This window comes from Microcebus murinus, chromosome 24 (genome assembly GCF_040939455.1).
Source record: "Microcebus murinus isolate Inina chromosome 24, M.murinus_Inina_mat1.0, whole genome shotgun sequence".
Taxonomy (NCBI): domain Eukaryota; kingdom Metazoa; phylum Chordata; class Mammalia; order Primates; family Cheirogaleidae; genus Microcebus; species Microcebus murinus.
This window is the reverse complement of record NC_134127.1, coordinates 24,989,678-25,007,116: the sequence shown is the minus strand read 5'-3', so window position 1 is coordinate 25,007,116 and position 17,439 is coordinate 24,989,678. Positions and strand designations below refer to the sequence as shown.

General features: G+C 51.5%; 1 protein-coding gene across 1 annotated transcript in view; it reads left to right on the top strand.

Moving 5' to 3' along the window:
• XKR6 (XK related 6) overlaps positions 1 to 16,890 on the top strand; it is a 208,173-nt gene extending 191,283 nt beyond the window's left edge. The window contains exon 3 of the mRNA XM_020282675.2: positions 6,131 to 16,890. Within this exon, the coding sequence (XP_020138264.1) occupies positions 6,131 to 7,092 (962 nt within the window). The 3' untranslated portion in view covers positions 7,093 to 16,890. The remainder of the gene's footprint in view (positions 1 to 6,130) is intronic.
• Positions 16,891 to 17,439: the final 549 nt, after the last annotated feature.

Here is a 17,439-nt window from a genome sequence, read left to right as displayed (position 1 = left end):
AGCCATGCCCCCCCACCCCCTGTCAGGTTTGCCCCCGGCCAGCCAGGATCTGGGCATCCCCGAGCCCACACCAGGCCAGCTGAGCATGTGACATTTGTTCTAGACTCTCTGAAATTTGCCTTTATGCAGCTGGCTGCGAACATGGTATTTTGATACCTCAACAGCACTTTAGAAAGAAGAGATGGTGAAATAGGGAAGTGGGCTTGGTGTTCCTTCTGCTGGGCCCTCCAAACGCTGGTGTTTGACCTTGAAGCTCCTTGAAGAGAGGTCTGGTACCTCCGTGTGGCCTGCCACGTTCCCAGAGTGGCCATGCAGCCCACAGAGGGCTGCTCCGGAGAACCCGAGGGGTACTTCCCCCCTGAGTCCCTGCTTTCCTGCAGCCACAGGGGAAATGCATGTGGGGACCAGGGCTGAAGGATGGAGGTGGGGGTGACTTTTTAGGAAGTGGCCACCCGTTATCAGACCCAGAGAGAGGCTGTCCTCACGGCCTTCCCCAGGCCCCGGCATCTGCACCCCGCGGGCCTCTTTCAGGGATCTGCCACTTCTCAGGGGGACTCTTTGGAAGACTAAAGCTCTAGCTATGGGGCACAGCCAGGTTTGCAGGGGTTTTTTTTGGTTTTTCGTTTTGTTTTGTTTTTGAGACAGAGTCTCACTCTGTTGCTTGGGGTTAGAGTAACGTGGTGTCAGCCTTACTCACAGCAACCTCCAACTCCTGGGCTCAAACAATCCTGCTGCCTCAGCCTCCCGAGTAGTTGGGACTACAGGCATGTGCCACCATGCCCGGCTAATTTTTTTCTATATATTATTAGTTGGCCAATTAATTTCCTTCTATTTTGAATAAAGACTGGGTCTTGCTCTTGCCCAGGCTGATTTCGAACTCTTGACCTTGAGCGATCCTCCTGCGGCCTCCCAGAGTTCTAGGATGACAGGCGTGAGCCACTGCGCCTACAGTTTGTTTTTAATTTATACAGAGCATCGAGGAGACAGGAACACACTGTCCCAGGGCGTCTCAACCTCAGTGCTGTTATACCTGGGCCAAATCATGCTTCGTTGTGTTTTGGGGGCTGCTCTCCCGTGCACTGCAGAGTGTGTACCAGCGTCCCCAGCCTCCACCCACCAGATGCCAGTGGCACCTGCCTCCCGAGTCATGACAACCAAAAACGTCTCCAGACATTGCCAACTGTCCCCAGGAGGGGCAAAGTCACCCTGGCTGAGAACCATCATCCTGCTGTTAAGTGGGCAACTGCGGGTGTCGCTGAATGTGCTCCCCCGAGATGTCCACCTCCTAAGCCCCGAACCCATAAATGCCATTTTATATGCAAAAGGGACTTTGCAGGTGTGATTAGGAATTTTTTTGAGATGGGGAGATTATCCTGGATCATCCGGTTAAACGAGACGTAATCACAGGGATCCTTGCAAGAGCAAGGCACGAGACCAGAGGGACAGAAGGCAGCCTGACAGTGGAAACCAAAAGCGAGGTTTGAGGACGCTGCGCTGCTCGGGGTGGACCTAGAGGAGGGGCCTCGAGCTCAGGGGCCCAGACGGCTCCAGGAGCCAGGACAGAGGGGAGACAGATGCTCCCCGAGCCTCCCGCGGAGCCCAGCCCTGCTAGCGGCTCCATCTCAGACCAGGGAAACTCGCTTCCCGCTCGGCCTTCAGAGTCGTGGGATAACTCCGTGTTGCTTTGAGACAGGGATGGGGCCAAACACATCCCTTTTCCCGGGAACCTGCTGTCTCGGTGACTAACCCACTCTCGAGTGAACTGTGTTCATCCACCAGGAGGCAGAGCCTCGCGGCCTGGTCACCTTCAAAGGCCCCACCTCTCGACACGGTTACCACAGCGATCACCACGGTTACCACCACGACCACCTTTCCAACACGCGGACTCTGGGGGGCACGCCCAAACCACAGCAGCAGGTTGCGGTTTGAAGTGTGGTGGTCAGGGCGGCCTGGCGAGACGCTGATCTTTGCGTGAAGGTGAGGTTTGTGCAGAGACGTGTGGCTACAGGGAGGAGCATTTCAGGCAGAGGGACCAGCAAGCACGAGTGCCCTGAGGTCGGGCGAGTCTAAGGGGCGGCATGAGGGGACCTCGGAGAAAGGGGTACGTGACGGAGGCCGTGATGCCACAGAACCCGTCGGAGGCAGGGACCCCTGAGAGGTGGAATCAGCTACTTGCACAGGGATGTAGCTGTAGTCCTAGCTACTCCAGAGGCTGAGGCAGGAGGATCGCTTGAGCCCAAGAGTGTGAGGTTGCTGTGAGCGAGGCTGACGCCAGGGCACTCACTCTAGCCCAGGCAACAGAGTGAGACTCTGTCTCAAAAAAAAATAAAACAAAATAATTTAACAACCAACTTTTAGCAGCACGGGTAGAGCTCTGGTTTGCAACATTGGCCAATTTCAGTGGTGTAAATATCCCCCCTCCGTGCCAATTTCAAACCTGCAACCTGACATCAGGCACCCCCCCCAAATTCCCGAACATCGAGCGGCTGGCTCCGGCACACACTGATCCCGGCTCTGCGGAGGGAACCGGCCCCAGTCGTCAGTCTGAGCTCTCTCGGCTCCCAAGCGTGTGGCCTTGGGCACGTTGCTCCGCGTCCCGGAGCCTGGCTCGGAGAAGGCGTCGTGACGTTTGTCTTCCTCCTTCCCGGTTGCCATGCAGGACACCGCCTTTGCAGTTTCCCTCCCTGGCTGTGTCCCGTGGGTGGAGCGAGGACAGGAGACAGTTGGTTGTGCTCAGAGAGGCGGTGGACGAAGCTGCCTTGGCTTTTTTCTGGGAACATTTCCAAGAAGAGCCTGGACTTTTAAAAAAATGTAAGAAGATAGGGGGAAGTTTGACAGATGGAAAGGGAAGAATTGCCGTCTAAAAGGAGCTTGATGTGGGGAAAATACAAAATAGGAACTCGAAGAGCAGATGGTGGAGTTCCCCTGAATGTTGGCTTCACCGAGGCTGAGGAAGGAGGCGGATGTTGTCCTTGGCACACAGGGAGGCGAGTGGCCGGCGAGCCTGAGCCTTGTTTCTGTGCACCCACGGTGGCCCGGCCCCTTGGGAGACCGTGCATGGGGATTCGGTCAGTGTGCAGTGCCGGTGCATGGCCCTGGAGGGCCAGTGGCTGGGCACTGGGACAGCTCCTGCCACTGGAGAAGGCCGACGACCTTCCTTACAAATGACCTGGGGCACGGTGCTCCTCGGCAGGCCACTGGAAGGCTGAGCTAACGGAGAGACTGGGCAGAGGAAGGATGGAGCAGCAGGGACCCCACCGTGTGGCAGGACGCACACGCCGTCCTAGATCGGATGGTCAGCAGTTCTCGGCCATCCTCAGGAGGACTCTGGGCGAGCCACCCAGCCCGCTGCACGTCTGCTCTCTGCGGGACCAGCAGGTTGAAGCGGATGGTCTGGGAAGCGCCCCTGGATAGAAAGTCTGGCCGTTTATAACTTGCAAAGTCGCAAATAGACAAAGCGGAGACAGAAGACCAGGGCAGGTCCTAGCCAAGTGTTCATGATCAGTCTTCCATGGGACCGTTTCCCAAGAACCCTGCTAATCCAGCAGTGATGTCTTACAACAGTGGGGAGCATTCATGCTACACCCTCGAGAGAGAAAGTCCAGAAGCCCCAACCAAGAGCCACAGCAGCGCCCAGTCAGCTGCGATGAGAGTGGTTCTAGCCACACCGCCACGAAGTGTGTGGCGGGAGCAGACGATCTGTCCTCCAGACCACAGCCACAGACCTGGAAGTGGCACAGGTCACCTGGAAGGTGGAAAAATGCAGAAGAATTGTACTTGGCCTTGCACCCTGTGATTGGTGAGCATCTGAATTCCTACTTACTCATATTTGGTGTGGACGGGGTTCCTGTTGCAACACAGGGAAGGGTGAAGTCAGAACAGTGAAGGCCACCGGGGTCCCACTTCTGCACCCCAAGTCTGTGCAAAAGCGTGCTCAGAATTCGACCGGATTAGCCCACACTCCAGAAAGAGCTGAGCTGCTTTGTCTTGCTGGGTGGGCTCGGTGGGAAAGTAATAGGGTTTGCTTTACTAGAAGGAACACAAATTCTTTTTCCCACTCAGCTTCCATAGAGCTCCCCATCCAATTACTAAGGCTTGGCCGTGCCCACTGGATGCATCAACATCAACAGGAAGAAATGAGTTCAGCTGAAGGGTGGTGACGTCACACGGATGTGAAAAGGAATTTTCAGAGCATGTCCCAGTGTTGGGAACAAGCCTTGTACCAACCATCAAGACATGCTCGCACATTCCCTGCCATGTGGAAACCTACAGCCTAAATCACGTCACTCCTAAAAGGACCCATTCCCCTCCCTGCTCCACCTGACAGCACGAACACAGCTGGGCTCTCAAAGCCTAGCTGGCTGGCATGCACAGCCTCTCCAGACACAGGTGACATGCCCTGCGTGTGCCATGAGCAAGGTGGAACACGTCAGTGTTGTGTTCAGAACTTTCCAGAGAAACAAGAGGAAAATTGCCATCAGTGCTCATTAGACGTTTTCCAGATGGGTTTCCATGGAGAAATTGGTGGTCCCTGTTTGTTTTAAACCTTGGTTTTTATCACAAAGGCGACACATGCTCATTGTAACAGTTAACCATCAAGGTGTCTTCTACGCCTGTGCCAGCGTTTTGTCATTGTACAATATTGTTCTGCAGGCTGAGCAGACTCTGCAGCCACTGGAGATGGCAGGGAGGGGCTTTGTGGGACAGGTGAGGCAGAGCAGGTGCTGGGTGCGTGCGCACGGCAGAGGACTGTGATTCTGCACTGGGTTTCGGAGAGTCCTGGGGAGGTAGGCTGGGCCCCGGAGGGGGGGGACAAGTGGGAGCCTGGAGGTCTGGAGGGGAGTTAATTAGTCTCTTGATGAATGGGGCTACTGGATTCACTCTTGGAGTTTTAGAGAGAGAACGACTGGGTCACTTTGATTTTAGCCTGGAAGAACGTCCTGGGGTCACTGCGCTCCGTGGTAGGGGAGGGAATCTGGTGAGGAAAGTGTTGCCAATGGGATGGCATTCAGGCCCCCAGTTGCATTTCGTTTGGAAATTTTAGCAGAAAGGACCAAGAAAAAATGCTACAGGTGGAGAGAGAGTGGCGCTAACTTGTGGGGAGTCAGGGTGGATGCAGGGGGAGCCCTGGTTGGGAGGAGATTGTCCGAGGACGCTTGGCCCATGACTGGTTGTTCACCGGTGGATTTGGACAGACTCTTAACAATTGATCTTGTTTTATTTGGTCTAGTTACAAATCTCAAGTAGGCAGCATTCGAAATAAAATTGCTTTATGGCAGTTCCAGTGTCACTTGGAGCTAGGCACCTTCAAACTCTGAATATTTGCCTGCTGGGGGAGAAATGCAGAGGTCTGGGAAGCCTCACCAAACCAGCGAGCAGAGAGGTCCCCAAAGCGTGAGCTCCACTGCCGTGTGATTTGGAGGAGAGCCAGAGAAGGGCCCCATGAGTCAAGGCCTAAGAGAAACTGAGCAGAGGTTGGTTGGAGAAAGGAGCAGGGGTTTTAGAGAGGCTACAGGAGACCAGAATGAATGAAAAAGGTGGCTGGCGAAATGGGTGGGACATCCCAGCATCCTTGATCACGGGGCCTTAGGTGGCAGATGGGGGAGAAGCTAAGTGGAAGAAGGTTCAGGAACAGGTTCCTTGGGACCTGGGGTGAGATGAGGAGAAGGCAGAAGAGTGAGCCCAGTGCCTTCTCGGGAGAACAGTGGGACTCGGGCAGCGAGTAAGCCGCTGGTCTTCACAATTAGTGTCCCTTCTAGGCCCCCTCTGAGAGCACAGGCTGCTGGTGACGGGGGCACAGGAGCACAGAGTGTGTGATTCCATAAGGCAGGACACGCACGGACCTGCCCCCAGCAGATATGCCCCTCACTGCCCACCCCTGGCAGAGCACCCCGCCCTCAGCATCCCTCGAGCTCTGGGGACTCCAAACGGGGTGGCGGGATTGAGAGGTAGCTCTCCAGAGCGCCCAGCGTGGGCCAGCGGCGCTCTCCGAGTGCAGTTCCTGACTCTGTGTTTCTCTCTCCCTCCTCCTTTAGATCACGTGTGTGGGCGTCTCCTCAGCCGGCAGCCCGCTTGTGCCCCGCGGTCGATGCCCAGGGTTTTGACTGTGTGGGTTTGTGTCTCTCGGCAGGTGTCTCCTCTGTGACCTCCCTGATGTCCCTGGCTTGGGTGCTAGCCTCCTATCACAAGCTGCTGCGGGACTCCAGGGACGACAAGAAGAGCATGAGCTACAGAGGGGCCCTCCTCCACCTCTTCTGGCGCCTCTTCACCATCTCATCCCGAGTGATCTCTTTTGCCCTCTTTGCTTCCATCTTCCAGCTCTACTTTGGGATCTTCGTGGTGGTCCACTGGTGCGCCATGGCCTTCTGGATCATCCATGGCGGGACCGACTTCTGCATGTCCAAGTGGGAGGAGATCCTCTTCAACATGGTGGTAGGGATTGTGTACATCTTCTGCTGGTTTAACGTCAAGGAAGGGCGGACTCGATATCGAATGTTTGCGTATTACACGATAGTCTTGACCGAGAATGCTGCCTTGACGCTCCTTTGGTATTTTTACAGAAACCCGGAGACCACTGACTCCTACGCGGTGCCAGCACTGTGTTGTGTCTTTATTAGCTTTGTGGCTGGGATCGCAGTGATGCTGTTATACTACGGCGTGCTGCATCCCATGGGGCCACGAGCTAAGATCTTTGCCAGCTCCTGTTGTGCCGAGCTGCTCTGGGGCATCCCTTTGCCCCCCGATGTTGAGCCCATGGCGCCTCAGACCCCTGGGTACCGGGGGACCCAGGTCACGCCCACCAGAGCTGTAACGGAACAACAGGAGGATCTCACGGCTGACACTTGCTTGCCCGTGTTCCAAGTGAGACCCATGGGGCCCCCTACCCCGTCGGGGAGACCTTACCCAGAAGGGCCCCTCATTAAGATTGACATGCCAAGAAAGAGATACCCGGCTTGGGATGCTCACTTTGTAGACAGGAGGCTGAGGAGGACTATTAACATTCTGCAGTATGTCACCCCGACGGCAGTAGGCATTCGATATCGAGACGGACCGCTCCTCTATGAGTTGCTGCAGTATGAGTCTTCTCTCTAAGAGCATCTTGACCCAAGTTGAGAAGGGGACCTTAAGTTTGGTTTGCGGTAAACACCGCTTGCAAGAAATATAACCCTCCCTTCCCCCAACACACAAAACCACCAACACCAACACCACCACCACCGCCACCACCACCACCACCACTCCCAAAACAAAAAAGAATTAATAAGTCACAACCCCTTCAGATAAGCTTTCTTTCCAGTCGCTGTATGTATACAAAGATATTCTCTATGTTTTGTAAGTAAAAACAAAAAGAAAACCTTTCTTTTGTTTTCTACACATAAGATACAGTATTGACAAAAAAAATCCCACACTATGGTTTATAGGGTGGAGGAGCTGTCTCCACTCCAAAAGAAAAAAAATTTTATACCTTACACCAAGTGTAGATCATTTATGGGATTGGTGCTGATTGAAAGAACAAAACAAAACAAAACAAACACAAACAAACAAACAAACAAAAACCTTCAACTGCCTTATGCCCTTAGGTGCTGAGTTTCATTAAGTACTGTCACGTTTTTTCTCATGCAAACTCTCTGGTGGCTTTTGCACCAGGAGAGGGAAAATTAAAGAATCAAATGAAACAAATCTAGAAATCTAGAAACAAAACAAAAAACCAACCAACAAATACAACACAAAGCAATTATTCTTCCTGATTATTTGTATTGAAGAAAACAAATTTACCAAAAACAAAGGCATAGAAACCCTTCCCTTCCTCAGTGTCCCTCCCTCCTCTCCGGCCCCTCCTCCCAGATCCTTCTAGGAGCTCAAGGGCTATTTGAAACTCAAATGGCTGTAAAAGCTACTTGAAGGTGACTACGTGCCATTTTAGCATTCACCTAGCAAGAATCACATCTGTTCCCTGGTGAAAAGCAAAACAAAACAAAACACAAAAGCCACTCCAATAATTCGGTAAGGACAGGACATTCTAAAGGAAATCAAATGAGGTTTCCATATATGTAATCAAACAGAATCAGTAATAATAAAACTCAGCATAGTAGCAAAAAGAACGACATCAATTTAAAGGCACAATACTTAATCAGTGACTGGCAACAATGATTTGTTCCATCATTTTAAGGCTGTGAACAGTATACATCTATCACACGTGATATTGTATAAGGCCTCTTCTGTTTCCATTTGGTGGGAAGCCTTAAATTGATCTGGAAAGAATTCTTCATTTTTTTCATTTGTGCTTTTTTTTTAAAAAAAAATAACACAAAGAGGAAAACTAGAACATATATATATATATATGCACATATATACATATATATATATATATATAAAGTCAAATTGTAATAACTGACCCATTTCAAAGACTGTTTGGTGCTTTTGTCTTTCACCATTGTGGTTGGCTGAAAAACAATCAGCTCACTTGGTGCATCTGGGTTGAATGGGAAATTTTGTATGTGTAGTATGTGTGTGTTTGTGTGTGTGTGTGTGTGTGCCTATAGCACACGTATATATGTGTGTGTCCCTGCTGCACGGTCTTGCCAGAAATATCTAAAACTGATACAAGAAGGACTCTGGTTACAGCTTGGTTGAGTGGAGTTTGGCGGGGTGGAGGGCGGGGGGAACACCTGCCCGCAACCCGGAGCGTGTGGCAACACTCACACCAGCCGCAGAGCCCGGGGTCTTCCAGGCCGTGTTGTTTGGGTGAGGATTTGATTTGACTCTTTATGTTCTCATTGTACCAAGTTGAATTTCTGGAGGTGTTGCGAGTATGTTTAACCATTTTTAAAGTTTTTATTTCTTGAAGCATTGCTCCTTTAAAGAATATTTCTGTTCTAGGGCATCGTTTCAATCCCATTGTATCTCTCTACTTGGGCACAAAAAAAAAATAAAAAAAAAAAAAGGAAAAGAAAAAAATCACAAAAAAGATATATATATAAATATATATATATATATACACACACACAATATTTTTAAGTAAATACTGTTAGTCTTTGTTGTGTGTAGTTGCGATTTTTAAAAAAATTCCAAATATAACTATTTAGGGTGCAAGACCTCACATCAGACTATTCTTCAGTTCAAAAACTAAAGAACTTTTTTTTTACGTTCGTGGGGTTTCTTTTTAAAAAATTATTATACAAAGAGGTCCTCCCCACCCCCTTCTTTGTTTATCTAGATCTTTTTTTTTTTTTTTTTTTTTTTTTTAAAGAAAAACAAGTTTCAAATACCAGTTGTCAAACCGAATGCTCCTTTCTTTGGATCTCCTCGATGTCATGTGTCGTTGCTACACTTTGCAGTGCCATCCTCTCCCTGTCCCTACCTCGGGGGTCCCCTCGGGCCTGCCTGGCAGGAAGGAGGAGGAGGAGCCCCGCTGTAGGACGCAGGACAACAGAGCACACCCAGGCCGTGGTGAAGACCAGGCGGGAGGCCCATCTCTGCCTGTCAGAGGGACCCGCCTGTGGGCCACACGAGTTTCTTGGGAGTTGGGATCCAGTCAGAGGCACTTTCCTTAGGTGCGTCTTCTTTCCAACACTGGGGGCTCAGCCCCAGCTCCGCTGCGCGCTCTGCAGAGGCTGGGAAGGTGAGGCCGTTTGTCGGTGGAGGGGCGTCCCCTTTGGTGGGCGGGGTCCCACCTCTTGTCTGCCTTGGGTCCGGGGCTTTGTGTGCCTAGAGCTGCGCCTGCGTCCCGCACTAGCACCCCCACCCCCAAGTCCCTCGGAACCTCTGCCCACCCCCTGCTCGTTCGCCTGTGCTTGGCTTCGTGTCCTTTGGCTTCAGCTCAGCAGCAGGTGTAGTTTGCTGCTCCATGTTAGTGCACAGGTGTGCACGCCTGTTCCAGTTTGCCCGAATCTCAGAAAAGAGAGCAGTTGACGCTGAATTGACCTGGAGCACCGAACACTGGGACAACAACTTCCAGCTCAGGGAGGGCCCTGGGGGCTGTAGCCACTGAGAACAAATGAGACCAGGGCACGGTTCAGCCGTCCTTTATTTCGGCCCCTTTTGGACCATGGGCACACGTCTCCCTTGCAAGCGCATTCCCACCGCGTGGCCGTAGCGCCAGGACCTTTCCTAGGAACGGAAGCAGAAATAGACATATGTGAGCATCCAGAGGGAAAGCCAGTGTTGCTGAGAGACAGGAAAGGGAAGGAAAGTTAGGAAAGAAATAGAGACCGAGGCAAGGGAGAAGCAAGGCAAGGACCCACCTGGCCTTGTCCTCTGTCTCTGCAGCGTCATCAGCCTCCTGCAGTCCCCACCCTCCCCCAGTCCCCACCCTCCCCCAGTCATCCCAACACAGTCTCCCTGTGGCCTTCTCCTCCCCCAGGGGCCTGCCCCTTCCGCTGGGCCTCCGCGTGCACTCCCAGCGCCTGGAACCCACCAGGAAGTCTCTCCCCACCCGCACGCCCGACTTTGGTCCTGAAAACCCAGATCCTTAAGGCTGCCCTCTGGCAGGTCATGCTTTGTGCCCAGTGCCATGTGGTGGCCTGGTCGCACACTGGGCGTCTGCATTTAGTCTGCCATTTGCCTAGGTCCCTGGGAGGCAGGCCCACGCTGCCCCAGCTACTTCCCAGGAATGCCCATGATGTGTTGTTCTTTTTTTTAAAAAAGAAATCTCTTGACCCATTTTTCTCTTAGGACCCCTGATGAAAAATAACCAACTTCCAGTATTTAGGTCTGGCAGGGAGTATGCATGCCGGTACCAGGAGCTAGAGAATAAAGTATCCCCCTTTCTTTCCAGAATGTCCCCCCCCATATGCCCCCTGACCCCATATTCATTCCGCTAATGGCTTAGGAAATTTGTCTCTTCTTTTCCTTCTGAGAAATTGGGGTAGCATTGCCAAAATACGGCCCATCTTGTTAGCATCATTTCTCAAGCTCTGCTTCTCTCTTGCTCGAGCAGGTCTGCCGCTTTTCTGGGTGAGCCTTGGTCCCCTTAGATAATGTCAAAGTGACATCCCCTAAGTTGGTTGCCACAAGCCTGTGACATTGCAGACATCCTCTCTTAAGGCCACAGCGAGGGGCACTGTGAAGGCTTCAATCTGAGCACCCTCCTGGCCTCGCCTGCCCCGAAGAGGTTTCTCATCTCTCAACATACTTCTGCACTCTGTCTCTGCAAGGGTCACCTTGTTCTGAGGGCCAGGCTTGTCCCCGCAAGTTGGGAAGCAGGGAAGCCGTGGGGGAGCACGTTCATGCCAGCAGGTCAGGGCCAGAATGGAAGAGGCCCCATCTCGCTTGCTTGCAAATGCCACCACCATGACACTGCCTCAGCTGGGGAAGACTGTGGTGCCCTGTGGCCTAGGGGGTTCCCCCACACCCCCACTCCCAGACACACAATCACTCAACACGCTCTGGTCCCTGTGGCTCTAACCCAGCCCCACAGCAGTTCCACAGTCGCTCAGAGAGGGCAGATCCTGTCCAGCCCAAGGGCATGAGGGTGATTCTGTTGGCTTCTCATGCTGTTGGCGTCAAACCCTGGCCCAATATAAGCCTGATTCTCAGCAAAAAAAAAATGTACAGGTTTTTAGAAAGCACCAAATTATATCATTTTTTCCCATTCTTCCTCCGGTTTTTACCCCTTCCCACTGCACAGTCACAGAAGCAGAAGAGAAGGTCTCGGATGCAGATCTTGTCTAGAGCAGCACTGGACGGGCCGTGGCCTCACTTCTCCCTGCACATCGAAACTCCCTGTGCAGTATAGTATCAGATCCTAGAAGAGCATGGGGCTGCGGTGCATTCTCATGGTCCCAGCTCTCTTGGAGCAGCTGAGTAGGGGACAGTCACCTAGCATTCATTTGGCACAGACGGTAGTATTTTCTTTGCCAAGGAAAGTGGCTCCTGGCTCAGAGTGAGCCCTTTCAGGCATTGAATGTGTGACAACAGCAGCTCTGGATGGTGGCTGAGTGGTGGGGAGTAGGGACATGCCTTATATACACTTATTTGATCTTCTCACCAAGAAGCTAAAATCTATTATTGCTTTGCCAGATTGAAAAGTACTAAAATCACACTACCAGATTTGGGTGGTAGTGGTGGTGGGGGGTGGGATTTTAATTTGGAGCATGCAAAGGGAAGAGAGCTCATTGGTTGCAACTGGTTTGGGCTAGATCCATGTGACATCCCAGGGTGGACAAGGAAACCACCACCACCAGGGCTGGCTGGAAGAACTCAAGGGAGACCTAGAGAGCCCTGCAGGTGTGACGTGGAAGGACCCCGAGGGTGGGCCAGCCCTAGAGAGAGGGCAAGAGCAGCACAGTCGCCCGATGGAAAATTGTCGCTGCTCTCGTTAAGGTCTAGGCGGGAGTGAGAGGGACACAATGGTGCTGCCCTTTCTCCTGATCCCAGCCTGGCCACTGCCACCAGGGCAGCATTCTATTCCCACTCACGGCTCAAGCTCCGGAGCATGGCAGCAGCAGGGGCTGGCCAGTCGCAGGTTGCAAACCCCTAAGCTTGTATGAGGGCCACCTCCGAGCATCCTAAATCAATGTGTGCCCGTCCCGGTTTCTAAAATGTGTGAAAACATAAAAAGGCAACTCTCCCCTCTCAAAGATTTTATTTTTCTACACCTCTCACTGGGGAAAAAGATGATGCTTCATTTGAATGCCTGCAACTCTCAGCACATTCTTAGCTATTACTTTAAGGATTTCATTTCTCACTTAAAATGCTGCCTCTTGTGCTATTGGCCAAACATCAAAAGACAAGCAGGAGGCCTCGATCCAGCTGCTGCTTCCTCCCGCCTGCTCGCCTGGTCCTGTCTGCCTATCTCACTTCTTCCTGCCACCATCTGCTTCTTGCCCCCTGTGCCTTTCCTTGGCTGGCTGGCAAGACACGGCTGGAATGTTCTGGAGCCAAAGGTCGTGAGTGCTATTAATGACAGCCCCCAAGGGCAGCAGACGGATCACCATGGGAGTCCCCCCCTGCTCTGGGCCGACACCTTGTGTCAAGGGCTAAGAATAGACCACCTCGGAAATGAGCAGACAGGACCCAGGGACACCTGCCCCAGGCTGCCCCATTGCGTGCAGAACAACGTGCAGGTCCCAGGAGGAGGCGCAGCCCTTGCCAATCCCTGGCACAAATCCCGAGACCCCCACAGCAGAAGGAAGGGGAATGAGTCAGCTCTTCTCTGCTCCTGTCTCCAAGGCGGACTGCTCCTACAGACCATTCTCAAACCGAGAAGGACACAGACATCCTTTTCTTTTGGTATGGTGCCAATCGGTAACCCAGTGAGCATTCCTTTCTAAGCAGCCTTTGGCCACCATTCACGGTGAAAACAGGCAGCCAGTCATCTATGGAATGAGTTCATCCGGTCCGTTTGTCCATCCTCAGCATAGCTCTGGGGTCCCCAGGCTAGAGTGGGCTTGGGAGGCTTGTTTCAGCTGAAGACCTCCAAGGGACTCTTCTGTAGATGCAGAAAGATCAGGAAATGTCATAGGCCAATTCAGGGTCCCCACTGTGATCATGGATAACTCACTTCACCTCTTGGTGCCTTGGTTTCTCCATCTGTAAAGTAGAGAGAAAGCAGGCTGACCTCTTCTCTCTCTCCTGCTCAGGGATGCTTCGAGGATGCAGCCGGTGTTGCCCACAGCAACGCCGGTGGCATCTGGAAGCCCGCGGGGCGAGCAGGGGGGACATCAGAACAGAAAGTCTCACGCACCTGCAGTTCTCAGACACTTCTCAGCACTGTGAACCCAGCACAATGGTCCCCGGTCACCTAGCTTGAGCCGGCCACTTGTAACTCAAACCAAATCTCCTGATGTTCATTTTTCCTAAAGTACCCGAGAATGTACGGAGAGATGGATTTGAAAGCTGATGTTCGTTGAGCTTTGAGCAGACAAGAGATGGGGTGGATGGGGAGTATTTGGAGATTGTGTTTAAGGTGGTCGAAAACTCTTCAGGAAATGTCTCTTGCCTTTGTTCTTCCATATAATCTTCTTCAACCTTGAGGCTCACCCCATCAAACGGACTCACCTTCCCTTTCCCTCTCTGCAGAGTACAGAAAAAAAAAAGTCCCTTTGGTTTTTAAACAATCATCCCATCAGTCAAACCGTGGGGCCCGGTGGTGAGTTTCCACCACTGCCTGGTGTGCTTTGAGTGGAGCCTGCAGGCAGAGATTCAGAGACAAACAGAGCTGGGGAATAGCACTAATTTTTTCCTATTTTCCTAAATCAGGGTATTTTTCTTTCTCATCATTTCAATTGGAAAAGTTAAGTTGAATTTATTTTTCTTTCCTTTTTTTTTTTCCCTTTGACTATGGTTTGACTGTTAACAATTCTACTACTAAGATATACACACTTTGGGCAAGAAAACAGACCCATCCTAAGAACTTCCATGTTTTTCTTAGGACCTAAGAGTAGGGCAGGTGGGACCACAGGAGACGCACTCGCACGCCAGGTGTGCCGGCGGCAGTGACTCTGATTTCCTATTGGCTCTGAGAACCTTCTTAGGAAGGAAAATTCTAGAAGCTTCAACTGTTCTGGATCAGTCAACCTGGCCCTGGTCCTTTTCTTGGAGTTCAGGTGGATTCTGATATAGAAATTCTCACCAAAAAAAAAAAAAAAGTAAATAAAAGGCACTTCCCAAGCCTTGCAAAGGAATATGGAGTTCACATGGGCAGGTGTCACCTGCCGTGGCCAAATTCTCCTGCTCCTTGACCATGATGCCCTGACCAGCGCTCCTGTCCCACCTGCTCTGACTGCTCTCCAGGGTCAATGTGATTGTTTTGACAGCACGAGGGCCAGATCGTTAGTTTGGAATTTGGTGACGACTTCTGTTCGGTTTTGTATCTGATTACTCTGTGGCCAAGCCAAGCCCTGCTGGGATTGTTTATTTCCACAAGGTATTTCTGGTGGTAACCAAAAAGGAAGGAAGAAATGAGACCTCATGCTCAATTCTTCGTTCTCATCAGCACCCCTTTTTGACTGGGATGGATGGTGAACGAACTGTGCGGCGTTTGCGAGTGAGAACTTGGAAGATGGACACACCTGGAGCCACAGGGAACGTAGGACTCTCAGTAGCTGGGTAGCAAGAATGACCCAGAAGACAGAGGAAGGCCTCCGGAAGTACGTGGAAGGAAGACGCTAGCACCCGTCTAATTGTTCCTCCCCGTGCTCTCGGGGGCAGGAATAGCAAAGCATATTCTTCTCTAACAGAGGAAATTGATTTTCTGGAGTGACACATTTAAGCATTCTTCTTACTATTTTTTTTTTTTTTTTTTTTTTTTTTACAAAAGAGTCTAAGGAAAGGGGAGGCATGTCCTCAAGAACAGATCCTGCTATTGGAAGTGAGAAATCCAGGATTCTGTTCTGCTACACGCCTGAGTCAAGTCACTCTTGGGGCCAATTTCTCTTTCTGTAAAATGGGAAGAATATCGCTTACCTACCTCACAGGGGTGTTGTGAGGATAAAGTGACTCATGTCTGGTGAAGCACTTTGAAGATCAAAGTGTTATGGTGATCAGGTTTGCTTCCTATTTAAAAACCCATGTAAGCGTTAATTGAACACCTGCTGTGTGCAAGGCATCATGCTAGGTGCGGTGGAGGAAGGGAACATGCCCTAATTCCTCCACCCTCTTTGGATCAGTGGATATTTTTTTAAAAGGTTCCAACAGGACAGAATAAGAGTTATGTCTCAATGTGGGTCGAGAAAGGAATTCTCTTCCTTTCCTACCCCAGAAAGGCAACTCTTCTTCCTTCTGAAAAATATTTGGGCAAGAAGGAAGGACTTTACAATCCTTTGGCTTCCATCAGAGAATGGTCTTCTGAGAAGCAAAGAAATACTGGTTGCTCTTCTCCGTTTGCAGGAAGGTGAAAGCCAGTGTCAGTGAGCGCCCTGTGGCCAGCGCATGTGGTTCTGTCATTTCACTTGTTCCTCCTGGGTTCAGCTTCAGTTTGCCATTGCCTTTATCTTCTCTCTTCAAACCCAGAGAACGATCTGCTTATGCTGTCCTGGAATAGCTGGGTATTCTTTGATTCGTTTATTTCCTCGGAGAGTCTGGTACACTGTTGTTTGCTGGCAAATCTTGGCTTCCAAAAGATGAAGAAAGGTCTTTACTAGAAAACAAATCGAAACATGTGACTGCCTTTGTTTTTTTTTTGTTTTTTTTTGTTTTTTTTTTTTTTTGGTGGAGGGAGTTTTCAATTTCTTAGCTCCCTCCCCTAAAATGAAGCCTCTTTTAAATTTCTCATTTATTTTTCCACGTGCGAAAAGTTCTTCCCTTCTCACCTACGCTCAGTGAACCAAGTCTGGATGCTAAAATATTCTGAGATATATATAGCGCATCTCAAATCATCCCTAGAGCGGGGTGCTGGAGAGTCAGTGGTTGCTATGAAGCGCTGCCAAACCTAGCTAAGCAGGGTGGAATTCCAGCCCCCTAAGGAAGCTTCCTGGAAATGCCCTGGGAGCCTCCCAGCTTTAGGAACGCCCTTGCAGTCCCTGAATCCTCAGAAATCCTCCTGCCACAGAAAGAACACCTTCAGAACCCAGCAGGGGCTTCCTCTTTGTGTCAGAACCAGAGAGACACCCTTGTTAATTTTAAAAACCATCCTGTGAAGCCAGGCTTTCAGGGAAGAAGAGAATCACTTTTCTTTACAGAGGGAAGGGAGGACGAAGAGGAAGGAAAGGTTATTTAATTTGAAAGTGGCTCTTCTGTTGCGAGAAGAGACGTGGGATGCACAGAGGACCTCGGTGTCCCTGTGTCGCAGGTGCAGGACTGGGGGCCACGGCGTGTTTACTCGGGCATTCACGGCAGCGCTGGGACTTCGTGTCCCTTTTCCATTTTAACCCCAGGCCCAAGGAAGCAGTGGCTTCGGCGCTGCCAGGTGACTTAGCCCAGACCGTCCCGAGCTTCTCAGCCTCTTTCTTCTCTGCCCCCCCCCCCCCCCCCCCCGCAGCCTGCGTCCCAGCAGCTCCCGGACCTGGCGTTGGCGCCAACGGGCCTTCCTGCCTCGGGGCCAGTGTCACACGCACGGCGCCTCCGGCCAGGGCTGACTGTCCACCTGCAACCCCTCCAGCCTTTCGCTTGCCTTGCTTCCGCCAAACACACCCCCACCGACAATGACAGTCATTTCACCCCTCGCCGAGACACCCCATCCTCACCGGGGTCCAGCCTGCCCGAGTCAGGGGCAGGCTCTGTTGCTCCCTTCCTTTAAATCCATGTGCCTTTAAAAGGCGTGGCCCTGGGGCCTGGCTGAGACTTTATGGAGGGGGCAGAGGGTGTCACTTAAGCAGTTGTGACACCCACTGATAACCGGGTGACATTGCCACCATGGGCCACCAGGTACAAATGCTAATAAGTTTCCACAGCCTCTGGGCTACCTAGGGCATCATCTCCCCAAAGTAACCACAACAGTCTGTGCCATGTGGTTGCTGTCATCTCCCCAGCCTCACTCTTGACCCCTAAGCTTGTGGTACC